Genomic DNA, 27,537 nt, shown 5'->3' with positions numbered 1-27,537 from the left:
GGAGAATCCCGACCCTGGTGTGAGGTGCTCCGGAGAGTAAATGCCTCCACCTCATGTGTGAGGCTGGGGCTGATACAGCTGAAGGCGGTATACAGAGCACACTTCACGAGGGCGAGGATGAGCCGGTTCTTTGAAGGAGTAGAAGATGTGTGTGAATAACTATGGGTAATCCCTGATTCCTTTTTGTCAGTTGTTTATGTAAACATACGGGCTAATGCTTGGGGGTTGGTGGGAGGATGGGATCGTTGTTATTGTTATGGGGATTGACATATTTGTTGCTGATTATTGTTTATAGTTGCTGGGTGTAAATTTGGGAGAAAATGTGAAAAAGGAGAATAAAAATATTTTTAAAAAAACTTTTGTTTTCACATCCCATGGGAGGCTTCAACCCTGTCCGATTGTGTGGCCAAGGAAAGTGACTTGGGCTTTTCCAAATTCACTTTTGGCCAGGTTTGTCACCAAACCCGCCTCCTGAAGTTGATCGAATAACTCCATCAGATGCTTCAAATGTTCTTTCCATGTCTGCCTGAAAATTACCAGGTCGTCGATGTATACCGCACAATTGGTAATCCTGAAACAATTTTGCTAGTGAACCATTGAAATCAGGTTGGGGCATTTTTCATGCCAAATGGCATAACTTTGAATTGGTATATACCATTCGGAGTCCCAAAAGCTGAAATCTCCTTCGCCCTTTCGGATAAAGGTACCTGCCAGTAACCTTTAAGTAAATCCAGTTTGGAAATAAAAGCTGATTGTCCCACTTTCTCAATGCAATCCTCCAAGCGTGGGATAGGATAAGAGTCCGTTTTTGTAACTGCATTAACCCTTCTATAGTCCACACACAACCGTCCGGTTTTGGTACCATCACTATGGGTGAGCTCCATTGGCTGCAACCCACTTCAATTATGCCATTTTTAAGCATCATTTCAATCTCTTTGTTAACCTGTGCCAATTTTAAAGGGTTAAGTCCATATGGATGTTGTTTGATAGGAACAGCATTTCCCACATCTGCGTCATGTATAGGCATTTTAGTACTTCCCAATTTATCTCCACAAACCTGCCCATGTGATATCAATAACTCTTTCAGGTCAGTCCGTTTTTCCTCTGGAAGGTAACTCAACAATTTATCCCAATTTTTAAGAACATCCTCATTTTCCAATTTAATTTGAGATATGTCAAATTCAGAGTCATCTGGATTTGGGTTCGTCACTTTGAGTTAGAATCATTAAAACCTCCTCCTTTTGCTCTCCATCCCTTTCAAAGTACCTTTAAGCATATTCACATGACACACTCGGTGAGTTTTCATTCTATCTGGTGTTTTTACCACATAATTCACCTCACTTAATTTCCTTTCAATCTGATAAGGTCCACAAAACCTTGCTTTTAAAGGCTCCCCTTCCACTGTTAACAACACTAAAACTTTATCTCCACTGGCAAAACTTTGGATTTCTTGTCCGCTACCCATTCCTTCACATGTTGTGCAATTTTAAAATGTTGTCTAGCCAATTCACCTGCTCTATTTAATCGTTCCCTAAAATTTGACACGTAATCCAATAATGTAAGTTCCGATTTCTCACTCACCAATTTTTCCTTAATCAATTTAAGTGGTCCTCTTACCTCATGACCAAAAATTAGTTCAAAAGGGCTGAATTTGGTTGACTCATTAGGTGCATCCCTAATTGCAAACAGTACAAATGGAATTCCTTTATCCCAATCCTCTGGATAATCTTGACAATGAGCCTTCAACGTTGAATTTAGTGTCTGATGCCACCTTTCTGACGCTCCCTACGATTCTGGATGGTACGCAGTTGATTTAAATTGTTTTATTCCTGAGCTATCCATACCTTCTTTGAATAACTTTGAAGTAAAATTTGATCTTTGGTCTGATTGTATTTCTGTGGGTAGTCCACAATCTTTGTAGTTGTAATATTAGGTACTGGAATGGCCCCTGGCTAGCGTGCTGCCCTATGCCGATGAGGGAGAGATACAGAGAAACAGACAGCGAGAGAGACACACAAAGGGAGTGAGACAAAGAGAAAGGGAGGGAAAAAGATAGATGGAGAGAGAGAGACAGACAGAGAGAAAGAGAAACAGGCAGAGAGAAAGACAGAGAGACAGAGAGTCAGAAACAGAGCTCAAGACAGAAACACAGAGAGAGAGAGAGAGAGACAGAGAGTCAGAAACAGAGAAAGGGATAGAAACAGAGCAAGGGATAGAAACAGAGACAGAGAGGCAGAGAGAGAGAGAGAGAGACAGACAGACAGAAAAGGAGAGGGAGGGAGACTGAAAGACCTAGCAAAACAGACAGAGAAAGAAAGGCCAAGAGAGACAAGAGAAAAAGGCTGAGAGGGAGGGAAAGAAAAAGTGAGAGAGAGAGAGAGAGGCAGACAGAGGGAGAGATAGTGAGACAGAGACAGAGAGATTGAAAGATGCAGTGAGAGATAAAGGGACATAAAGAGAGGCAGAGGGAGACAGAGAGACCTAGAAAAATTGACAGAGTGAAAGAGAGGCCATGGGAAACAGAGACAGAGAGAGGGAGATGGAGAGTGGGAGATAGAGAGAGGGAGAAGGAGACAGGGATAGGGAGTGAGGGACAGGAAGAGAGGGAGATGGAGAGAGGGAGACAGGGAGAGGGAGATAGTGAAATAAAGAGGGAGAGATAGACAGAGACTGAAAGGGAAGGAGAGAGAGAGAGAATGAGCGAGACAGACAGAGAGAGAGACAGGTAGGCAGAGAGAGAGAGAGACAGACAGGGAGACTGAGACAGAGAGACAGAGAGAGATGGTGAGAGAGATTGAGAGACAAAGTGAGACGGAGGTAGAGGGAGATAGAGAGAGGGAGAGTGACAGACAGAGAAAGAAGGGCAGAGACAGGGAAAGAAAGAAAGAGAGGGAGAGAGACAGAGAGGGAAAGAGTTAGAGAGGGAGAGAGAGACAGAGACAGAAAGAGAAACAAAGAGCGTGAGAGAGACAGAGACAGAGACAGAACGAAGCACAGAAAGAGAGACAGTGACAGAAAGAGTGCCAGAAAAATAGACAGAAAAAGAGACAGACAGGGGGTGGAATTCTCCGACCCCCGCAGGGTCGGGGAATCGCCTGGGGCCGGCGTAAATCCCGTCCCTGCCGTAGCCGGACTTCTCCGCCACCGGGAATCGGCGGGAGTGGGAATCGCGCCCCGCCGATCGGCGTGCCCCCCGCGGCGATTCTCCGGCCCTTAGAGCAAGGGATAGAAACAGAGACAGAGAGGCAGAGAGAGAGAGACAGACAGACAGAAAGGGAGAGGGAGGGAGACTGAAAGACCTAGCAAAACAGACAGAGAAAGAAAGAAAGAAAGAGAGAAAGAAAGGCCAAGAGAGACAAGAGCCAAGAGGCCGCTGTCAGGCCTCTCCCGCCGACGTGGTTTAAACCACCTCTGTGCCGGCGGGATTGGCGGCGCGAGCGGGCCCCCGGGGTCCTGGGGGGGGCACGGGGCGATCGGACCCCGGGGGGTGCCTCCACGGTGGCCTGGCCCGCGATCGGGGCCCACCGATCAGCGGCGGGCCTGTGCCGTGGGGGCACTTTTTTTCTTCCACCGCCGCCACGGCCTCCACCATGGCGGAAGCGGAAGAGACCTCCTCCACCGCGCATGCGCCGTTGGTGACGTCAGCGGCCGCTGACACTCCGGCGCATGCGCGGACCGGCGAAGGCCTTTCGGCCAGCCCCGACGCCGGGAGGCGTAGCACCAAAGGCCATTGGCGCCAGTTTTGGCTCCATCGGCGGAGCGGGAGCCACTCCGGCGCGGGCCTAGCCCCTAAAGGTGCGGAGAATTCTGCACCTTTTGGGGAGGCCCGACGCCGGAGTGGTTGGTGCCACTCTGCGACGCTGGGACCCCTCGCGCCGCTGGGTAGGGGAGAATTTAGCCCAGGGAGAGAGACACAGGTGGATGGAGAGAGACAAAGAGAGAGAAAGCAACAGGAAGAGAGACAAACAGAGAGAGTGAGAAGGGGAAGAGTGAGGGGGGGAGAGAGAGGAAGGGAAACAGATGCAACATGGAGGGAAAGAGACAGAGAGAGACGGAACATGGAGAGAAAGAATGAGAGAGAAAGACAGAAAGAAACAGAGAGAGGGGGAGAGATGGGGGAGCGAAATGGGGGGAAGAGAAACAGGAGGGAGAGAACTAGAGGGGAAGAGAAATAGGAGGAAGAGAAATAGGGGGGCGGAGAGAGGGGGGCAAATAGAGAGGACAGTGAGAGAAGGACAGGTAGAGAGGGAGAGTATTCAAGAGACATTGATCCTCGCTGTCACCTGCAGTCCAAATTTTGTTTTTCTTACCGGATCATTGAAGGGCACACCCAGAGACTCCATGGCAACGTACAGCATCTGTTTCTGTAATAGGGACTCGTTGATATGAAGTTTAATATCCTGAAACAAAGGGGCAAGATGTGAAATATCCTGAAAGAGAGGGGCAACATGTGAGAAAGAGAGGGGCAAAATGTGATAGAATTATCATAGAATTTACAGTGCAGAAGGAGGCCATTCGACCCATGGAAAGAGCATCCTAGCCAAGGTCAACACCTCCACCCTATCCCCATAACCCAGTAACCCCACCCAACACTAAGGGCAATTTTGGACACGAAGGGCAATTTAACATGGCCAATCCACCTAACCTGCACATCTTTGGACTGTGGGAGGAAACCGGTGCACCCGGAGGAAACCCACGCACACACGGGGAGGATGTGCAGACTCCGCACAGACAGTGACCCAAGCAGGAATCGAATCTGGGACCCTGGAGCTGTGAAGCAATTGTGCTATCCACAATGCTACCGTGCTGCCCATAAAGACACAGAGAGAGTCTCTGTATCACCAGGACAGGATGATATCTGCATGGAGTAGACCCAAGGCCCATAATCGCACAGGATTAATATCAGATAAAGTGTTGAAGGTCACATTGTTATTCAGGGGAGGCTCAGGTGTCATGCAGGGGGTCAGCAGGAGAGTCGAGGATCCAATCAGGTCAGGATTGGGTTGAGGGTCACACTGGGGTGAGGGGGAGGGTTGAGGGACCAACAGGGGTTAGGGTTCGGTCAAGGGTCACACTAGATACCAGGGGGTGTCGAGGGTCAGATAGGGGTCAGGGTTGGGTGGAGGGTCAAACTGCGCATTAGGGGGAGAATCGAAGGCCCTATAAGATTCAGGGTTGGTCAAGGGTCACACTGGGAGTCAGGGGTGTTGAGGGTCAGATAGGGGTCAGATTCTGGTCATGGGTCACAGTTCAAGGGTCTCATTAGGCATCAGGGGTGATTCGAGTATCGGTCACAATTAGGGCCAAGGGTCTGATTGGGATCAAGGTTAGGTTGAGGATCACAGGCCGAGGGTCTGAAAATGGTTAGGGTTTGGCCGGAGGTCACACTGGAGGTCAGGAAGAGGGTCAGAGGGTCAGGGTTGTACTGAGAATCACAGGCCGAGGGTCTGGCAAAAGTCAGGGCTGGGTCGAAGGTCACAGATCGAGGGTCAGGTGGGTTAGGCTTCAGTCAAGGATTACAATTTGAGGGCCTGATAGGAGTCAGGAGGGTCATAAGTCGAGCATCTGATCGGGGTCATGGTTTGGTTTGGGATCACAGGTTGAGGGTCTGATATGGGTCAGGGTTGGGTAGAGGGTCACACTGGAGTCGGGGATGGTTGAGTGTCTCAGCTATTCTGTTCCCCTACAGTGTAAGTAGACAGCTCAGCACCACTTCTCAAGTGGCAATTAAAAATAGGGGGAAGTTGACTCACCTCTCTGGGCAGGATCTCATCTGCTCTACCAGCTGGGAGCTTCGATTGGTAATATTCCAGGTTCTGACATACGGAGCCATCCTCGGGTTGGAAGAGGAGAAAAGTTCTGGAACACTCCACAGCTTTCTCGTAATTCCCAACTATCCGTGTGGAAAAAACGGAGCGTCAGTGACTGGAGGTCGACACAGTCTGACCCTATCTGACTCACGACCGCCCTCATCTGATCCCGACCTCAGACATCTTTGCCCAAATCCCCCAAAACTCCCATGCTAAACGTTCGTTCCTGCCCGACCAGTGAGCCCCATCCTTTAAACTTGTCTCATTCCATTGTCTGAATCTCGATTGCCTCATCTGACCCCAAACCCATCACATAAGAACATAAGAACATAAGAACATAAGAACATAAGAACTAGGAGCAGGAGTAGGCCATCTGGCCCCTCGAGCCTGCTCCGCCATTCAATTAGATCATGGCAAATCTTTTGTGGACTCAGCTCCACTTTCCGGCCCGAACACCATAACCCTTAATCCCTTTATTCTTCAAAAAACTATCTATCTTTACCTTAAAAACATGTAATGAAGGAGCCTCAACTGCTTCACTGGGCAAGGAATTCCATAGATTCACAACCCTTTGGGTGAAGAAGTTCCTCCTAAACACAGTCCTAAATCTACTTCCCCTTATTTTGAGGCTATGCCCCCTAGTTCTGCTTTCACCCGCCAGTGGAAACAACCTGCCCGCATCTATCCTATCTATTCCCTTCATAATTTTAAATGTTTCTATAAGATCCCCCCTCATCCTTCTAAATTCCAACGAGTACAGTCCCAGTCTACTCAACCTCTCCTCATAATCCAACCCCTTCAGCTCTGGGATTAACCTAGTGAATCTCCTCTGCACACCCTCCAGCGCCAGTACGTCCTTTCTCAAGTAAGGAGACCAAAACTGAACACAATACTCCAGGTGTGGCCGCACTAACACCTTATACAATTGCAACATAACCTCCCTAGTCTTAAACTCCATCCCTCTAGCAATGAAGGACAAAATTCCATTTGCCTTCTTAATCACCTGTTGCACCTGTAAACCAACCTTCTGTGACTCATGCACTAGCACACCCAAGTCTCTCTGAACAGCGGCATGCTTTAATATTTTATTGTTTAAATAATAATCCCGTTTGCTGTTATTCCTACCAAAATGGATAACCTCACATTTGTCAACATTGTATTCCATCTGCCAGACCCTAGCCCATTCACTTAACCTATCCAAATCCCTCTGCAGACTTCCAGTATCCTCTGCACTTTTCGCTTTACCACTCATCTTAGTGTCATCCGCAAACTTGGACACATTGCCCTTGGTCCCCAACTGCAAATCATCTATGTAAATTGTGAACAATTGTGGGCCCAACACAGATCCCTGAGGGACACCACTAGCTACTGATTGCCAACCAGAGAAACACCCATTTATCCCAACTCTTTTCTTTCTATTAATTAACCAATCCTCTATCCATGCTACTACTTTACCCTTAATGCCATGCATCTTTATCTTATGCAGCAACCTTTTGTGTGGCACCTTGTCAAAAGCTTTCTGGAAATCCAGATATACCACATCCATTGGCTCCCCGTTCTCTACTGCACTGGTAATGTCCTCAAAAAATTCCACTAAATTAGTTAGGCATGACCTGCCCTTTACGAACCCATGCTGCGTCTGCCCAATGGGACAATTTCTATCCAGATGCCTCGCAATTTCTTCCTTGATGATAGATTCCAGCATCTTCCCTACTACTGAAGTTAAGCTCACTGGCCTATAATTTCCTGCTTTCTGCCTACCTCCTTTTTTAAACAGTGGCGTCACGTTTGCTAATTTCCAATCCACCGGGACCACCCCAGAGTCTAGTGAATTTCGGTAAATTATCACTAGTGCATCTGCAATTTCCCTAGCCATCTCTTTTAGCACTCTGGGATGCATTCCATCAGGGCCAGGAGACTTGTCTACCTTTAGCCCCATTAGCTTGCCCATCACTCCCTCCTTAGTGATAACAATCCTCTCAAGGTCCTCACCTGTCATAGCCTCATTTCTATCAGTCGCTGGCATGTTATTTGTGTCTTCCACTGTGAAGACCGACCCAAAAAACCTGTTCAGTTCCTCAGCCATTTCCTCATTTCCCATTATTAAAACTCCCTTCTCATCCTCTAAAGGACCAATATTTACCTTAGCCACTCTTTTTTGTCTTATATATTTGTAAAAACTTTTACTGTCTGTTTTTATATTCTGAGCAAGTTTACTCTCATACTCTATCTTACTCTGCTTTATAGCTTTTTTAGTAGCTTTCTGTTGCCCCCTAAAGATTTCCCAGTCCTCTAATCTCCCAGCAATCTTTGCCACTTTATATGCTTTTTCCTTCAATTTGATACTCTCCCTTATTTCCTCAGATATCCACGGTCGATTTTCCCTCTTTCTTCCGTCCTTCCTTTTTGTTGGTAACCCTGATCTCTCTGTACGACCCTCAAACCCGCTGTATGACCCTTGAATCCACTTTACGACCTCTAAATTCAGTGTAAGACTCTGAACCCACCAGATACCATATGACCCCTGATCCCACTGTCTCACCCCTAACCCACTGAAGAACCGCTGAATCAAGTATGTGACGCCTGGTCTCACTGTATGACCGCTGAACTCACTGTACAACCCTTGAACCCACCAAAGACCCCTTGATCTAGCTGTATAACCATTGGATTTACTGTTATGACCGCCAAATCCACCATTCAACCCCTGAATGTCTGTACAATCCTCAAATACACTTAGTGACCTATGAACCCATTACACAATTTCTGAACCCACTGCCTGACCCCCAAGCCCACTGTATGACCTCCGAACCCAGCCTCCAACACCCATCTCTGCCTCTGACACTGCCGTCTCCAACGCCAAGACATTCCCGACCCCTGATCTGGAATTCGGAACGCTCTCAGCTGCTGCCACAGTTAATCCGCTCTCCCAGCCATCCACATGGCCTTGCACCCACCTTTATGATAGGCGGACTGCAGCAAATAGAAGTGGGAGGGGAGGAAATTTTTGTGGGTCTTGCCGCTGCCCGGTTTGGTGGCGAGCTCCCTGACACAGTCCTGGCTGCAGCCCAGTACCTGAACGTAGTGATCTGGGGAGGAGACAACAGTTAGACCAACTGTCCTGCAGCTTCACATGCCCTCCCCCATCAGAAACCCTCAGCCCTTGACCTTTCCCCTCACTGCAGTAACTGTAAACACTTTCACCTTATTTACTCGATCCCTTTGTGATTTTGAACGTCTCAATTACATCTCTCCCTTCACTTTCCCTGCTCTACGGCGAACAATCCCATCTTCTCCTCGTCTCTCTCCACATCAGCTCTGGGAACATTCCCGTGAATGTTCTCTGAACTCCCTCCAAAAGGAAGCTTCACAATGACCTGGGGCGAAATTCTCCCCTACCCAGCGGGGCGGGGGTGTCCCGGTGTAGGGGAGTGGCGCCAACCACTCCGGCGTCGGGCCTCCCCAAAGGTGCGGAATTCTCCGCACCTTTGGGGGCTAGGCCCGTGCCGGAGTGGCTCCCACTCCGCCGACTGCCGCCAAAGGCCTTTGGTGCTATGCCGATTGGCATCGGGGCTGGCTGAAAGGCCTTCGCCGGTCGGCGTGAGTCTGCGCATGTGCCGGAGCGTCAGCGGCCGCTGACGTCACCACCGGCGCATGCGCGGTGGAGGGGGTCTCTTCCACCTCTGCCATGGTGGAGACCATGGCGGCGGCAGAAGAAAAAGAGTGCCCCCACGGCACTGGCCCGCCCACCGGTCAGTGGGCCCCGCTCGCGGGCCAGGCCACTGTGGGGGCACCCCCCGAGGTCCGATCGCCCGGCGCTCGCGCCGCCAATCCCGCTGGCATAGAGGTGGTTTAAACCACGTCGGCAGGAGATGCCTGACAGCGGCGGGACTTCGGTCCATCGTGGGCCGGAGAATCGCTGCGGGGGGCACGCCAATCAGCGCGGCGTGATTCCCGCTCCCGCCGATTCCCGGGTGGCGGAGAATTCCGGCCACAGCGGGGGCGGGATTTACGCCGGCCCCAGGCGATTCCTCGACTCTGCGGGGGGTCGGAGAATTCCGCCCCTGAAGTGCGATGCTCCTAGCTGGATATAATTCCTCAGACACTGAAGCAGTCCATGTCCAAAATGCAGCAAGACCTGGACAATATCAAGGCTCGGGCTGACCAGTGGAAGTAACATTCCGGCCACACAAGTGCCAGGCAATAACTATCTTCAACAAGAGAGGATCTAACCATCACAACTTGACATTAAATGGCATTACCATCACTGAATCATCCCCCAACTATCAACATTCTGGGGGTTACCATTGACCAGGAACTGAACTGCGACCAGCCATATAAATACTGTGGCTACCAGAGCAGGTCAGAGGCTGGGAATCCTGTGGAGAGTAACTCACCTCCTGACTCCCCTTGTAGATGGTAGACCAGCATCTAAAAGGCACAAGTCAGGAGTGTGATGGGAAACTCTCCCACTTGCCTGGATGTGTGGCTCCCAACAACACTTGAGAAGCTCAACACCATCCAGGACAAAGCAGTCCTGCTCGATCAACATCCTAACCACAGATTTTAACTCCCTCCATCACCGACGCACAGTAGCAGCCGTGTGTACCGTCATCAAGATGCACCGCAGGAACTCGCCAAGACCCCTTTGACAGCACTTTCCAACACTCACACTCAACCGCTACAATCTAGACGGACAGGGCAGCTGGTACCTGGGAAACATCTGGAGGTCCTCTCCAAGTCGCTCACCATCCTGACTTAGAAATATATCGCCGTTCCTTCACTGTCGCTGGGGCAAAATCCTGGAACTCCATCTCTGACATCACCATGGGTGTACATACCCATGTCAGTTCAAGATGGTGGCTCCCCCACCACCTTTACAGGGGGGCAATTAGGGTTGGGTCTAGCCAGAAACCCACCAACCAGAAAAGATTAATGGCGCGATTATCCAGCATCATTATGCTCTCGCTCAAGCGTAACGAGGCCGGTGAATAGTGGGAGAGGCCAAAAACGAAATCCATGCTGGGAACCAAACAATGTGTGATGCAACCGACCCACTCCCAAACGCAAAATCGGGATCGCGCCATAGCATGGCGAGAAACCAATTATCACCACTTAAACCTCATTTCCACACTATCAATGATAGCGACCCCATATCCAATGGCCTCCCATCATCCAGCAGCCTCCCCAGGAAGTGCTCACACTGGCGCTGATTAGTACTCCTTTTGAAAAACATGAACCTGGCAGAAAGGCTTTTGTGGGAAGCCGAGGAGGTGAGTAGCCATCTTTGCTCACATGCAAGCAGCCTGGTGGCGCCGGTTGGGGTTGAGGAAACCCTCCGTAGGGGTGGGTCGGCATGGAGGTTTTCGGAGGGTGGGGGTTAGGCGCTGGGGGGGGGGGGGATTGGGGAGCAGCCGCTCACAACACCACCATGCCAACCCTGGAACGTGTGTTCCATTCTGGGGGCAACCCTTGTCCCTACCCGTCTGCCCCAGTGACCACCCATTACCCCCACTGACTGCCGAGACCTCTGCAGCTGAAGGCTATTGCTGAAAGAGAATTGGCAATCGTGAGCACTTCACACATCCCAAGTGTACTCCCGTGGGCGGGAGGGCCATCTAGCATATGGGAGTCGTTACCTAGCATCCCAATCACACCTTGATGCCTGGACACTGTACCTGAACACAGCGGGAGGCAACACCATACACACACCAGGCAACACCCAGGGAATGAGACACAGCTCTGGGAACATGTACACGGCCGGTAGGTGGGTGGGTACTATGGGATGGAGTGGGAGGGGGGGAATGCCTGGAGAGATGGGAAAAGGGTCCGGGTTTCAACCTGCATTGCAGAAGAAAGCAACAGAGGCATCCTAATGGTTGTGCAAAAAGGAGTTTAATGTGCTGTACAATACCCCACTCCCGATGGTGCAACCCCCCACAACTGCCAACGTTCCCCTCCCCCCCACTACCTACCCCACCGCGCGCCACCCCACTACATCTAGGTGTTTCCCCAGGATGCACATCTGAGGTGGAGGCAACCAGATGCTTACCTTGTCCGGTGGCCTTCGATGCCACTGGCGGGCGTCCTCTGGAGGCTCTGGGGCCAGAGAGCCCTGGCTCATTTGTCGGCAGCACATTCACAGCCATGCCACCCTGTCCGTGTGCTGACACTGAGATGCGGCCTCATCACAGGGATGGAACTCAGGGGAGCTGGTGCCCACCGTCGCCACTCCATGGGACGGGTCAGCCTGGCACTCAGCGCACCTCCTCCCGGTCGGTGCCCACAGGGCCCTGGGGTCCACTTTGGGACGGAGGGGTTGCTGGTTCGAGCTGCGGCTACCCCTGCATCATCTGGCTCTGCCAGACCTGGCGGTTCCCCAATGTCTGCACCACTGTGTCGGCGCCCTCGGCGATACTCCTCAGTGACTCGGACAAGCACCACAGCACCTCGGCCATGCCCACCTCTGACTGGGAAAAGTCCCGCATGTTAAGTAATGGATTAACAGACATTGCAATTAGTTGTCTCATTTATGTTAAGTGTCCAATAATTGACACTGATATGTAGAGGAGCTTCAGGTGGCCTCCGGGTCTGGTGATGTGTAGAGTTTTGTGCAGAGTCTGTTGGAAGAAATAAAAGTGTGTTGGTGAAAAAGGAACAGAACTTTTGTCTCTTCATACCCCAGCATCTAATACGTCTAAGACCGCTGTACCTCATCAAGGTCAGCCTGGTACTTGGTGACATTCCCCAGCAAGTCGGACATTCTGCCGAGACCCACAGCCATGGCTGTCACCGACTGCGCGATGGCTTGGACATCTTCACTGATGGTGTCAACGTCATGCACCAGACTCTCCACTGCGGTCGCCACCCTAGCAGTGTTGGCCTTGGTGCCGCTCATTGCTGGCGCCATCTCCCGCATCCGTAGCCTCTGGGACTCCTTCAAGCGACTATGGGTCTGCTGGAGTGCCGCTGACATCTCCCTCTGAATGTCCCGGCCGCTCCCTAACGTCGCCATCAGCTCCGGGTAACCCTGTTCCAGAGGCTCAGCACAGGCTGGGACCCAGATGGGTGCATCAGCAGCAGTGTGGTGCTCATCAGATTTTGCCCCAGACGCCTGTCCACTAACACGTCCCACCGAGGTGTGTGTATCTGCGCTGGTGCAAGGTGGGGATGACAGCTGTGCCGGGGTGTTCTCCCCGGAGTCAGGAGAGGGTGCCCCCCCGCCCCCGGGATGGGCCGGTGCTGTCGGCTGGCGGACCTGCAGGAGAATGGACATGTGGTCAGTGGGAAGGATGGGTTAGTCAGAAAGGCAATCAGTACTCATGCTTGACAGGTCCTCCGTGTAGAGCCCGGTGGTTCCTCACCTCTTCGGCATTTGCCATCCTCCGCAGTGGTGACCACCCTGTCTTCAGCCACACCGATCACCTCCAAGAGGAGGTGAGGATTCTGATGACACTACGCCACCAGTCTGGGCCCTCTCCTGCCGATTGTGGGAGAGCTTTACCTGAGGAGACACAGAGAGGGCATCATTAGCCACACACATGGGTCACAGTGGTGGGAGAGCGTGTGTGTGAAGGAGGAATTGGGGGTTGAAAGAGGGAGGGATGGAGTAAGGGTTGAGGGAGTTCAAGGAGGAGGGGGGTTAGATGTCCCATGGTGGGGGGAAAGAGGTCTTTGGGGGGCATTGGTGTCCACTCACTCGTGCTGCCCGGTGTAGGCTGTTGACCTTCTTCCTGAAGGCCAGTTCTCCTGGTCACACTTCCCGAGCTGACTGCTGCCACTGCCTTGTCCCAGGCAGCACTGGCGGCCTTGTGGCTCCCCCTCTCCGAACCTTGGGGCTGGTCTCCTCGGCGCCATTGTTGCGAGCTGGCTGGGGTTGGCTGAGTAAGTGCAGCTTAAGTGCTACTCGACCTTATTAGAGGGGAGCTGGCGAGCGTGGTCCCGTCAAATCAGCTGGCGAACTGTCATTTGCGGCGAGAAGCTCTAGAGGCCTTGTTAAGTGGATCAATTAGCTTAGAATAGCGTTGCCGGCCACGCTGGGCTGAGTGCCGGGAAGCTCGCGGCAATTCCTGCTCACTGGCACACTTAGAAATTTTTCCAGAAAATCGCGCCCTAAATTTTAAATTTGAGGTTGAACCACTGTTTTATTGAGTTTAACACAACTTCCTTGTGATGATGGTAAGGATTTCAGACATATATTTTACCATATGTAACTGGTGCGGTAATGGTTAAAAGCCTGGGTTAGGGTATGTATGTATCTGCTGCGGTAACGATTTAAAAATCCTGGTGTTACAAGACAGGAAGGCACTGTGGCTGGTAATTGAGGGGGTAATTGTTGAGGGGGTAATTGAAGCATCATAAAAGTGAGATCATTCTTATTTCAAACCATACTTTTGTTTACAAACAAATGCCAAATGGGTTCTGGTTATGATTTCTGAGGAATAGATAATTAGAAAAATTTGGCGTGATTTAGTGGCAATTCATTCAAATACGCATTTGCCGGATTCTCTCAGCGCCCAGGACCCCATGGACTGTCTGGGAGGTCTTGCCAGGGCACCTGGTTTTCACCAATGTGGACCAGTCATACTGTCACCTGGGGGGATCTCCAAGGCTATTAGAGACCCTCGGGTGATCGGGCACAGGCAGGGTGGCACCCTGGCAACCAGGCACCTTGGCACTACCACCCTGGCATTGTCAGGGTGCCAGGCTGGCAATGTCGGGTGGCCAGGTGCCAGGTTGGTACTGCCAGCGATTCCATCTGGCGAGCCTTACCAGGTGGAGGGGCGTGGGATGTGAGAGAGTGTTCGCGGGGGCATCGCCATGGGTGGGGGGAGGAGGGATTGTAGAAAACAGGCTGGGGGGGGGGGGGGGGGGGGGGGGGGGGGGGGGGGGGGGTTGGGAAGTTGAAAGATGAAAAAATCAGACAAAATGGCGCCCCGATCTGTGAGAAGCCTTTCCTGCTCGGCTCACTTGCAGGAAATACCTTGTGCGGCTTCAGCAGAGAGAAACTCCAGGAGGCCAAATATATAGCAAAGTACCATTGAATAGCCGGGGTGATGCAGACGAGAACTGGTCAAAGATGTTTTCCCCATTGAATCCCACCCATGATTAATCATGGGATTGGAGTGAGATAAAAATGATATACCTAATGGGAGGAGCCATGTCTGTACCAGCTCTCTAGCAGTGGGTCATTGTAGTTTAGATTTCGTTGTGAAAAGAACAGCAGTTTCTGGAAAGAATTGTCAAGTTAAAAGGTGGTTTGACATAGACAAGAATCTGCAGGCTGTTTTCTGAAGGATCTCTCTCTGTTTCTCTCTCCAAGCAGTCATTCCAAGACATCTCGATACTGTAAGTATTTCTGTATTTAAAATTGGTGTTTTGCCCTGAGATGGGTTTTGCTCGATTGGAGATAAAGAAGAAAGCTGTTAGGATTCAAATGTTTCATTGTATGCTTTAGCATTGTTTGACTGGTAATTGTAATCTATCTCTTTTATGATGTTAAAGTTAATTTAATAGTGTGTTAATAACAGAGTTTGTTTTAATATACCAAATCCCAGATTGAGCATGGAATAACTCCTAGAACAAAGTATTTTTTAATCGCAGATTTACAAATTAAATAAAAATATTGGGCTTCTGCAAAGACATCTTTGCAGCATCCTTGAGCACGGGTGAGGTCCCGGAGGACTGGAGAATTGCTAATGTTGTCCCTTTGTTTAAGAAGGGTAGCAGGGATAATCCAGGGAATTATAGACCTGTGAACTTGACGTCAGTGGTAGGCAAACTGTTGGAGAAGATACTAACGGATAGGATCTATTCACATTTGGAAGAAAATAGACTTATCAGTGATAGGCAGCATGGTTTTGTGCAGGGAAGGTCATGTCTTACACACCTAATAGAATTCTTTGAGGAAGTGACAAAGTTAATTGATGAGGGAAGGGCTGTAGATGTCATGTACATGGACTTTAGTAAGGCGTTTGATAAGGTTTCCCATGGCAGGTTGATGGAAAAGGTGATGTCGTATGGGGTTCAGGGTGTACTAGCTAGATGGATAAAGAACTGGCTGGGCAACAGGAGGCAGCGAGTAGTGGTGGAAGGGAGTGTCTCAAAATGGAGAAGGGTGACTAGTGGTGTTCCACAGGGATCCGTGCTCGGACCACTGCTGTTTGTGATCTACATAAATGACCTGGAGGAAGGTATAGGTGGTCTGATTAGCAAGTTTGCAGATGATACTAAGATTGGTGGAGTTGCAGATAGCGAGGAGGACTGTCAGTGAATACAACAAAATATAGATAGATTGGAGAGTTGGGCAGAGAAATGGCAGATGGAGTTCAATCCAGGCAAATGCGAGGTGATGCATTTTGGAAGATCAAATTCAAGAGCAGACTATATGGTCAATGGAAGGGTCCTGGGGAAAATTGATGTACAGAGAGATCTGGGAGTTCAGGTCCATTGTACCCTGAAGGTGGCAACGCAGGTTGATAGAGTGGTCAAGAAGGCATACAGCATGCTTGCCTTCATCAGACGGGGTATTGAGTACAAGAGTTGGCAGGTCATGTTACAGTTGTATAGGACTTTGGTTCGGCCACATTTGGAATACTGCGTGCAGTTCTGGTCGCCACATTACCAGAAGGATGTGGATGCTTTGGAGAGGGTGCAGAGGAGGTTGTTGCCTGGTATGGAGGGTGCTAGCTATGAAGAAAGGTTGAGTAGATTAGGATTGTTTTCGTTGGAAAGAGGGAGGTTGAGGGGGGACCTGATTGAGGTATACAAAATTATGAGAGGTATGGACAGGGTGGATAGCAACAAGCTTTTCCCAAGAGTGGGGGTGTCAGTTACAAGGGGTCACGGTTTCAAGGTGAGAGGGGGAAGTTTAAGGGAGATGTGCGTGGAAAGTTTTTTACGCAGAGGGTGGTGGGTGCCTGGAACGCTTTACCAGCGGAGGTGGCACGATAGCATCATTTAAGATGCACCTGGACAGGTATATGAATGGGCGGGGAACAGAGGGAAGTAGACCTTGGAAAATAGGAGACAGGTTTAGATAAAGGATCTGGATCAGCGCAGGCTGGGAGGGCCGAAGGGCCTGTTCCTGTGCTGTAATTTTTCTTTGTTCTTTGTATCCTGAGGTTTGGGAGGGGGGAGGGGGTTACCTGATGCGGGATCGCAATGCTGCACTTGAGGTTGCTTAACCGCAAACATGCAGTCAGCTTTAATAATTATTCAGTCTTGAATTCAATCAAGAGTGGAACATTGCTCAGCGCCCACTGTGTTAAATCCACCTCAGCATTCCCCGGCCCGCACGCCCGCACCATCGTATCAGACCAACGCTTTCCTCCACCTGTCTCACTCACCGCTGATAGCTTCATACAGGTGGCTCTGATATTCCAGGTAGGCATAGTCAGGGGGGTGGTACCAACCCTCACACTGGGCTCGACACTCGCTCAACTCTGCCATGTACTCCCGGATGGCAGCCTCCAGCCGCGGGATGGACTCTGCAAACTGCTCAGCCTGGTGCAGCTCCATCCCTTCTCTGTAGGACACCTACATGGGGGAGGTGAGGGACAGAGTGTGTGTGTGAGAGAGAGACAGAAGGAGGTCAGACAGGGAGAGAGCAAGAGAGACAGTGAGACACACACACAGAGAGGGGGAGGGAGACCGAGGAGAGAGACAGATTGAGAGAGAGAGAAATATACAGAGAGAGAAAAACAGACAGAGAGACAGATGCAGAGGCAGAGACAGAGCGAGGCAGACAGACAGAGACAGAGAGCGAGGCAGACAAACAGAGACAGAGAGAGAGAGACAGACGAGAGAGAGAGAGCGAGACAGACAGACAGAGACAGAGAGAGAGATAGACAGACAGAGAGAGGCACAGAGAGAGAGATAGATAGAAAGAGAGAGTGAGACACACACAGAGACACAGAGAAATAGAGAGAGGACAGAAAGACAGACAGAGAGAGATCGACAGGCAGACAGAGAAGAAAGAGACAGACAGAAAGACAAAACATATATATGTAGAGAAAGACAGAAATAATCTGGATCACTCCTCACTCCACTTTCCTTCTCCCTCTTACCCAGTCACTCAGCCTCTCCTATGCACACTACCCGGTCTTACCCCCTCCCTGTCTCTCCTCATCCCCTTCTCTGCCTTCCCTCACCTCCCCTTCCCACATTCATAGAATCTCTACAGAGCAAAAATAGGCCTTTTGGCCAGCGTGTCTGCACCCACATTTAAAAGGCCACGTAACTAGGCCCAATCCCCCACCTCTAACCCAGTTAATGGGAAATTTTAATTCTGGGCCAACATGATTAGCATAGAATTTACAGCGCAGAAGGAGGCCATTCTGCCCATCGAGTCTGCACCGACTCTTGGGAAAGAGCACCCTACCCAAGGGTTAACACCTCCACCCCTATCCCCATAACCCACGTAACCCCACCCAACACTAAGGGCAATTTGGATACTAAGGGCAATTTAGCATGGCCAATCCACCTAACCTGCACATCTTTGGACTGTGGAGGAAACCGGAGGACCCGGAGGAAACCCACGCAGACACGGGGAGAACTTGCAGACTCCACACAGACAGTGACCCGAGGTCGGAGTCGAACCCAGAGGTTTTTCACCGTGTTTCACCATGCCGCCCCCCCATCTCTCGCTGTCCACTCCCTTTCCTGCTTTCTCATCCCTTAAAATACCTATCACCTCTCCTGCCTTTCTTCCCGTCTCTTCCTCATCCTGCTAAAATTCATAGTCCCTCTCTCCTCCAACTCCCTCGCTCCAACACCGCCCCACCTCTCATTCTTCTTCTCTCCCTCACCGCCCCCTCCTTTTTTAAAAATTCATTACAGGATGTGCGGGTCGCTGGCTAGGCCAGCATTTATTGCCCATCCCTAGTTGCCCTTCAGAAGGTAGTGGTGAATTGCCTTCTTGAAACCGCTGCAGTCCTTGAGATGTAGGTACACCCACTGTGCTGTTAGGGAGGGAGTTCCAGGATGTTGTCCCAGCGACAGTGAAGGAACACTGATATATTTGCAAGTCAGGTGGAGAGTGACTTGCAGGGGAATTTCCAGGTGGTGGGGTTCCCAGGTATCTGCTGCTGCTTGTCCTCCCCTTCTTTGTTCTCTCACTCCACCCCCCCCCCCCCCCAATCTACCGCCCCTATCCTTTTCTTCACACTCTCACTCGCCCCCCTCGACTGCCTCAACCCGGAGGTTGGGCCTCCAGGTCTTTGAAATCTTCCTCCTTCACTCCTTCCATCTGTCGGTACTTCTCCAGATTTTCCTGCATCTCCTGATGATCTGGATTTGCTTCAAAGAAGGTCTGAGCCGCTGCTGCTGCTTTATCCAGTTGTTCCAGCTGAGGAAGAGGGAAAGAGACCTCAGGACAGGCACTGGAATGCATCCTCCATCACAGGCCCCGGCCCTGAACTCAAGGACAGACCATGAACCTGAGGACAGGCCCGGAACCCGAGGACAGGCTCTGAACCCAAGATCAGGCCCTGAACCCTGGACTTGAGGATAGATCCTGAACCAGAGGGCAAGCCCTAAACGCAAGGGCAGGCCCCGAATGCAGGGGCAGGCCCCTGAATCGTGAACTCGAGGACAGGCCACGAAACTGGGTGACAGGCCCCGAATTCAAGGACAGGGCTTCGAAACGCAAGCATAGGCCTTGAACCCTGAACGCAAGGACAGGTTCTGTACCTGAGAACAGGCCCCGAACCAGAGGACAGGCCACAAATCCTGAACCCAAAGACAGGTCCCAAATCCTGATCCCAAGAAAAGGCCCGAACCCTGAACCCGAGGACTGGCCCCGAATCCTGAACTCTAGGACAGGCCCTGACCCAATTGAATGGTTATCCCATCACACTGCTCCAGCTTTTATGAAGGTACGGTATAATAGCGGTTAAAGTTCCACAACTAGACTATTGAACAGCAACTTTATGAACAATTTAAACCTGATCATGTTAGTTTGTGAAATTAAATCCAATAAAATACTTCAGAACAAAATGACCATGAGAACAAATTCAAAGGAAAAATACTGGAGCTGCTGGAAATCTGAAATAAAAACAGAAAATGGTGGGAACACTCAGCAGATCTGACAGCATCTGTGGAGAGAGAACTAAGCTAAGGTTACAGGGTGACGACCTCGGACAAAATGTTATCAATTTGAAATGTTAACTCTGCTCGCTCTCCACAAGTGCACACGTACCTGCTGAATTTTTTCCCAGCATTCTCCATGAGAATTGTCAGATTGTTGTGTAAAATCCATTTGGTTCTTTAAAGAAGACCATGCCACCACTTTGGGTCTAGCTGCAAGTGACACCAACCCCACAGTATATGCTGACTCTTTATGCCTTCTGAAATGGTCTATCATTTCAAACAAAGGATGGGAAAGGAAACACCGCCTTGTCAGTGTGGTCCACGCTAAAAGTGTGCCCCTGTCGGTGATGCAAACCAGGATCGATTCTCTTCAAAAGTATAATATATTTCTGTTCTGTATTATCTAATTTTATGATAGCTAGTTACTGGAGTGTTTTAAATGGAAGCAGTTGTGAGCTTTGAGATTTCTTTCTGTCCTTTACTTGTCATTAGGACAAGAGATGAGTATCTACATAACATTGTTTCTGAGTTTGCCATTGAAGGCCCAAGAATATGGTCATTTGTTCAAATTGGTTGGCAGAAACCCCCGGCTTGTAAAATATATGCAAGATTATATTTGTGCGAGGGATGCATAATTGGTCACTCTCTGTCAACCTGTTGGTGATGTTTGTGAAAGGTTCAAAATGCTATCCATTAATGTTGCATCTATCACCCTGGAAAGCCTAACTGATAACTGCTGAAAAAGGATCTGGGATTCCTATAAGAAACATACGAATGAAAAGAAAGTTCTCTTGAATACGTTCCTAGATGCAACAAGCAGACAGGCAAAATTAGATTTAGTTATGAGTAATGAGCCCAATTCAATTAGTAGCCTAATTGTGCGTGAATGTTTATCAAACATGATCACAGTTTAGCGTTTGAAAGTGAAAAGCACATTTCAGACACTAGAATTTTACACTTGGGGCTGACTTTAACAGGGTGCGGTCGAAACTGTCCACAACTAAGAAGATTTGTTAATGGATCAACCAACTGAAGATCAGTGGAGCATATTTAAAGAAACATTTAAAGAGATGCACAGCAAGTATATTCCCCTGAGAGAAAAAGGCTCCGCTTCACAAAAAAAGTAGATGTGGACAACGAAGGGGACAACGAATGAGGGCAGCACGGTAGTATAGTGGTTAGCACAATTGCTTCACAGCTCCAGGGTCCCAGGTTCGATTCCGGCTTGGGTCACTGTCTGTGCGCAGTCTGCACATCCTCCCAGTGTGTGCGTGGGTTTCCTCCGGGTGCTCCGGTTTCCTCCCACAGTCCAAAGATGCGCAGGTTAGGTAGATTGGCCATGCTAAATTGCCCTCAGTGACCAAATTGCACCTTAGTGTTGGGTGGGGTACTGGGTTTATGGAGATAGGGTGAGGTGTTGACCTTGGGTAAGGTGCTCTTTCCAAGAGCCGGTGCAGACTCGATGGGACGAATGGCCTCCTTCTGCACTGTAAATTCTATGATTCTATGAAAGAGGTTAGGGGCAGCTCACACAGCTTTACACAGAGGTTAGTGGGTGCCTGGAACTCGCTGCCGGAGGGAGGTGGTGGTGGAACCAGGGACGATAGTGATGTTTAAGGGGCATCTTGATAAATACATGAATAGGATGGGAATAGAGGGATACAGACCCCGGAAGTGTAGAAGATTTAGTTTAGACGTGCAGCATGGTCGGCGCAGGCTTGGAGGGCCAAGAGCCTGTTCTTGTGCTGTATTTTTCTTTGTTTTTTGTTCTTTGACAGGCCCTGAACTCCAGGACAGGCTCTGAACGCAAGATCAGGCCCCGAATCCTGAACTGGAGGCAAACCCCCGAACCAGAGGGACAGGTCCCAAATGCAAGGGTAAGCCCTGAACCTTGAACTTGAGGACAGGCCACGAATCCAGGGACAGCCCCCAAATGCAAGGACAGGCCTCGAACGCAAAGATAGGCCCTGAACGCAAGGACAGGCTCTGTACCTGAGGACAGGCCCCGAACCAGAGGACAGGCCTCAAATCCTGAACCCAAAGACCAGGCCCCGAACCCTGCACCCAAGAAAAGGCCCGTACCCTGAACCCGAGGATAGGCCCTGAATCTTGAACCCGAGGACAGGCCCCAAACCCCGAACCCGAGGACAGGTTCTGAACCCATGATCAGGCCCTGAATCCTGAACTGGAGGACAGACATCAAATCAGAGGACAGGCCCCAAATGCAAGGGCGTGCTCAAACGCTAAGGGCAGGCCCTAAACCCTGAACTTGAGGACAGGCCACGAACAGGGGGACAGGCCCAAAATGCAAGGATAGGCCCTGAACACTGAACGCGAGGACAGGCTCTGTACCTGAGGACAGGCCCCGCACCAGAGGACAGGCCCCAAATCCCGAACCCAAAGACAGGCCCCGAACCCTGAAACCAAGAAAAGGCCCTGAACCTTGAACCCGAGGACAGGCCCTGAACCCGAGGAAAGGCCTCAAACCCGAGGGCAGGCCCCAAACCCGAGTACAGGCTCTGAACCCAAGATCAGGCCCTGAACCCTGAACTGGAGGACAGACACCAAACCAGAGGACAGGATCCAAATGCAAGGGTAGGCCCCTAATGCAATAGCAGGCCCTAAATCTTGAATGTAAGGACAGGCTCCATACCTGAGGACAGGCCCTGAAACAGAGGACAGGCCCCAAACCCTGAACCCAAAAAAAGGACCCACAACCTGAGCCGAGGACAGGCCCCGAACCTTGAACCTGAGGATAGGTCTCAAACCCAAGGACAGGCACCAACTAAAGGATTGACCTGAATCCTAAACTCTGAACTGGAGGACAGGCCCCACGCATGAGGACAGGCCCAGAATGCGAGGATTGACTTCAAACTCACAGGCAAGCTCCGAACCCAAGGACGGGTCCCAAACCCTGAACCCAGGGACATGCCCTGAACCTTGAACCCAGGACTGAACCCCAAACAATGAGCCCAAGGACAGGCCCAGAATCCTGAACCCAAGGACAGACCCTGAACTCTGAAACTGAGGACAGGCCCCGTATCCTGAAACTGAGGACAGGCTCCGAATCCTGATCCTGAGGTCAGGCCCAGAAACCAGAGCCCAAGGACAGGCCCTGAACCTGAGGAGAGGCCCCAAATCAGAAGAGAAGCCCTGAACCAGAGGACAGGCCCTGTATCCTAAAACTGAGGACAGGCTCCGAACCCTGATCCTGAGGACAGGCTCAAAAACCAGAGCCCAAGGACAGGCCCCAAACCTGAGGACAGGCCCTGAACCTGAGGAGAGGCCCTGAACCTGAGGACATGCCCCAAACCCAAGGACAGGCCCTGAACCTGAGGACAGGCCCTGAACCTGAGGAGAGGCCCTGAACCTGAGGACATGCCCCAAACCCAAGGACAGGCCCTGAACCTGAGGACAGAGCCCAAATTCGAGGACTGGCCTTGAACTCGATGACGGGCCCCAAATCCGAGGACAGGCCCCAAACCCGAGGATAAGCCCTGAACCCGAGGACATGCCCCAAACTCGAGGACAGGCCCTGAATCTGAGGACAGGCTGCAAACCCAAAGACAAAATCCAAACCCTGAACTCTTCATATCACACCTCTGCCGAACTCCCAAATTCCACAACTAGAATTTAAAAAAATTAACATTCCTGCATTCATGATCGCAGGGAGTTAACATTCTCAAGATCCCAATCACAGCGAGTTAACCTTCCCGAGATCCCAATCACAGGGGATTTACATTCCCAAGATCCCAATCACAGGATGTTAACATTCCCGAGCTCCCAATCTCAGCAGTCCAACGTTCTCAAGATCTCAATCACAGCAGGTTAACATTCCCGAGATCTCAATAACAAGGGGTTAACATTCCATGATCCTAATCACAGGCAGTTAATATTCCTGAGATCCCCATCACAGGGAGTTAACATTCCCCAGATCCCAATCACAGGGAGCCAACGTTCCTGAGATCCCAAGACAGGGTTAGCATTCCTGAGATCCTAATCACAGCAAGTTAATATTCCCAAGATCCCAATTATAGGCAGTTAACATTCCCCAGATCCCAATCACAGGGAGCCAATGTTCCTGAGATCCCAATAACATGGGGTTAATATCCCAAAGATCCCAATCACAACAAGTTAACATTCCCAAGATCCCAATCACAAGAAGTTAACATTCCCAAGATCCCAATAACAAGGAGTTGACATTCCTGAGATCTCAATCAGAGGGAGTTAATATTCCTAAACTCCCAATCAAAGGGAATTAACGTTCCCGATGTCCCAATAATAATATTATTATAATATTTACTGATGTCACAAGTAGACTCACATTAACATTTACTGTGAAAAGCCCCGAGTCGCCACATTCCGGCGCCTGTTCGGGTACACTGAGGGAGAATTCAGAATGTCCAAATTACCTAACAGCACATCTTTTGGGACTTACACAGCGCGTTAACTTTCCCAATCACAGGGAGCCGATGTTCCCGAGGTCCCAATCAGAGGGAGTTACCATTCCTGAGATTCCAATAACATGGGGTTAACTTTCCCAAGATCCCAATCCCAGTAAGTTAATGTTCCCAAGATCACAATCACAGGGAGTTAAATTTCCCAAGATCCCAATGACAGCAGGTTAGCATTCCAAAGATCCCAATCACAACGAGTCAATGCTTCCAACATCCCAATCACAGCAGGCTAACATTCCCAAGATCCCAATGACAGGGAGTTAGCATTCCTAAGATCCCAATCAAAGGGAGTTCACATTCCCGAGATCCCAATGACAGGGAGTTAACATTTCCCAGATCCCAATCATGGGGAGTTAATGTTCCAGAGACCGCACGGAATTCGCATTCCAAAGATCACAATCCCAGGGTGTTAACCTTCCCGAGATCCCAATCACATAGGGTTAACATTCCTGAGATCCCAATCACAGCGAGTTAACATTCCTGAGATCCCAATCACATTGGGTTAACATTCCTAATATCACAATCACAGGAAGTTAATATTCCGTAATCCTAATCACAGAGAGTAAAGTGCCCTAGAACCCAATCACAGTGCGTTAATATTCCCAATCACAATCACATGGGGTAACATTCCCAAGATGCCAATTTCAGAAGGTTAACCATTCCTGAACTCCCAATCACAATGAACATTCCCAAGATCCCTATCACTGCTAGTTAACATTCGCGAGATCCTAATCACAGCGAGTTGGCATTCCAGAGATCCCAAAATAGGGAGTTAACAGTTCCAAGATCCCAATAAGATGAGGTTAACATTCCCGAGAGCCCAATCACAGCAAATTAACATTCCCGAGATCTCAATCACAGCAAGTTAACATTCCCGAGATCTCAATCACAGCAAGTTAACATTCGCACTATTTCATTAACAGGGAGGTTAACATTCCTAAGATCCAAATCACATGCAGTCAATGTTAACGAGATTCCAATCACGAGGAATTAACATTCCAAAGATCCCAATCACAGGGGGTTAAACATTCCCGAAATTGCAATCACAAGCAACAGGTTCCGCGATCCCAATCATAGGGGTGTTAACGTTCCAGAGATCACAAACCCAGGGGGTTACCCTTCCCGAAATCTGAATCACATGGAGTTAACATTCCCCAGATCCCAATTACAGGTGGTTAACATTCCCGAGATCCTAATCACAGGGAGTTAATGATCCCGAGATCCTAATCACAGGAGGGAGTTAATGTTCCCGAGATCCTAATCACAGGGAGTTAATGTTCCCGAGATCCTAATCACAGGGAGTTAATGATCCCGAGATCCTAATCACAGGGAGTTAATGTTCCCGAGATCCTAATCACAGGGAGTTAATGTTCCCGAGATCCTAATCACAGGGAGTTAATGATCCCGAGATCCTAATCACAGGGAGTTAATGTTCCCGAGATCCTAATCACAGGGAGTTAATGTTCCCGAGATCCTAATCACAGGGAGTTAATGATCCCGAGATCCTAATCACAGGGAGTTAATGTTCCCGAGATCCTAATCACAGGGAGTTAATGATCCCGAGATCCTAATCACAGGGAGTTAATGTTCCCGAGATCCTAATCACAGGGAGTTAATGATCCCAAGATCCTAATCACAGGAGGGAGTTAATGATCACGAGATCCTAATCACAGGGAGTTAATGATCCCGAGTTCCTAATCACAGGGAGTTAATGATCCCGAGATCCTAATCACAGGAGGGAGTTAATGATCCCGAGATCCTAATCACCGGGCGTTAATGATCCCGAGATCCTAATCACCGGGCGTTAATGATCCCGAGATCCCAATCACAGGGAGTTAATGTTCCCGAGATCCTAATCACAGGGAGTTAATGATCCCGAGATCCTAATCACAGGAGGGAGTTAATGATCCCGAGATCCTAATCACAGGGAGTTAATGTTCCCGAGATCCTGATCACAGGGAGTTAATGATCCCGAGATCCTAATCACAGGGAGTTAATGATCCCGAGATCCTAATCACAGGGAGTTAATGTTCCCGAGATCCTAATCACAGGGAGTTAATGTTCCCGAGATCCTAATCACAGGGAGTTAATGATCCCGAGATCCTAAACACAGGGAGTTAATGATCCCGAGATCCTAATCACAGGGAGTTAATGTTCCCGAGATCCTAATCACAGGGAGTTAATGATCCCGAGATCCTAATCACAGGAGGGAGTTAATGATCCCGAGATCCTAATCACCGGGCGTTAATGATCCCGATATCCTAATCACAGGGAGTTAATGTTCCCGAGATCCTAATCACAGGAGGGAGTTAATGTTCCCGAGATCCTAATCACAGGGAGTTAATGTTCCCGAGATCCTAATCACAGGGAGTTAATGTTCCCGAGATCCCAATCACAGGGAGTTAACATTCCCGATATCCCAATCACAGCGAGTTATCGTTCCCGAGAACCCAATCACAGGACGTATCATTCCCAAAATCACAATCACAGCTAGTTAACCACATGTGGTTAATGTGCCCAAGGTCCCAATCACCGGGAATGATCATTCTTGAGATTCCAATCACAGTGGGTTAACCATTCCCAAAATCCCAATCACAGGGACCTAACATTCCCAAGATCTCAATCACAATGAGTTCACATTTTCGACATCCCAATCACAGACCGTTAAAGCGCAGTTAACGTTCCCGATATCTCACCCACATGAGTTAACATTCCGATATCCCAATCACATGGGCTTAACATTTCCAAGATTCCAATCACAGGGGGTTAATGTTCCCGTGATCTCAATCACAGGAAGTTAACATTCCCAACATCCCAATCACAGGGAGTTAACATGCCTGGGATCTGATTGACAGTGAGTTAATGTTCCCACGATCCCAATGACGGATTTAATGTTCACGAGATCCCAATCACATGTGGTTAATGTTCTCGAGATTGTGGTCACAGGAGGTTAAGGTCCTGAGATCGGAATCAGGGAGTTAACGTTCCCGAGATCCCATTCACGGTGTGTTAACACTCGCGGATCCCAATCCCAGCAATTTAACAATCACAGAATTCCAATCTCAGCGATTTGACGTTCCCAAAATCACAATCATAGAGGGTTAACTTTCCTTAGGTCCCCGTCTCATTGAATCACAGCAAGTTAACATTCCCGCGATCCCAGTCACAGCAAATGGTTGTTC

General features: G+C 49.7%; 1 protein-coding gene across 2 annotated transcripts in view; it reads right to left on the bottom strand.

Moving 5' to 3' along the window:
• LOC119950811 (prolyl 3-hydroxylase 1-like) overlaps nt 1-27,537 on the bottom strand; it is a 56,157-nt gene that overhangs the window by 13,755 nt on the left and 14,865 nt on the right. For both annotated transcript variants that reach the window (XM_038773627.1, XM_038773626.1), the window contains exons 2-7: nt 19,008-19,155; nt 18,074-18,078; nt 17,156-17,345; nt 8,765-8,896; nt 5,754-5,893; nt 4,311-4,400 (exon numbers count right to left, since the gene is read on the bottom strand). In XM_038773627.1, coding sequence (XP_038629555.1) covers nt 4,311-4,400; nt 5,754-5,893; nt 8,765-8,896; nt 17,156-17,345; nt 18,074-18,078; nt 19,008-19,155 — 705 coding nt within the window. The remainder of the gene's footprint in view (nt 1-4,310; nt 4,401-5,753; nt 5,894-8,764; nt 8,897-17,155; nt 17,346-18,073; nt 18,079-19,007; nt 19,156-27,537) is intronic.

The sequence above is a fragment of the Scyliorhinus canicula genome, chromosome 16 (genome assembly GCF_902713615.1).
Source record: "Scyliorhinus canicula chromosome 16, sScyCan1.1, whole genome shotgun sequence".
Taxonomy (NCBI): domain Eukaryota; kingdom Metazoa; phylum Chordata; class Chondrichthyes; order Carcharhiniformes; family Scyliorhinidae; genus Scyliorhinus; species Scyliorhinus canicula.
The sequence above is the reverse complement of the archived record's forward strand: the minus strand, read 5'-3'. Positions and strand labels throughout refer to the sequence as shown.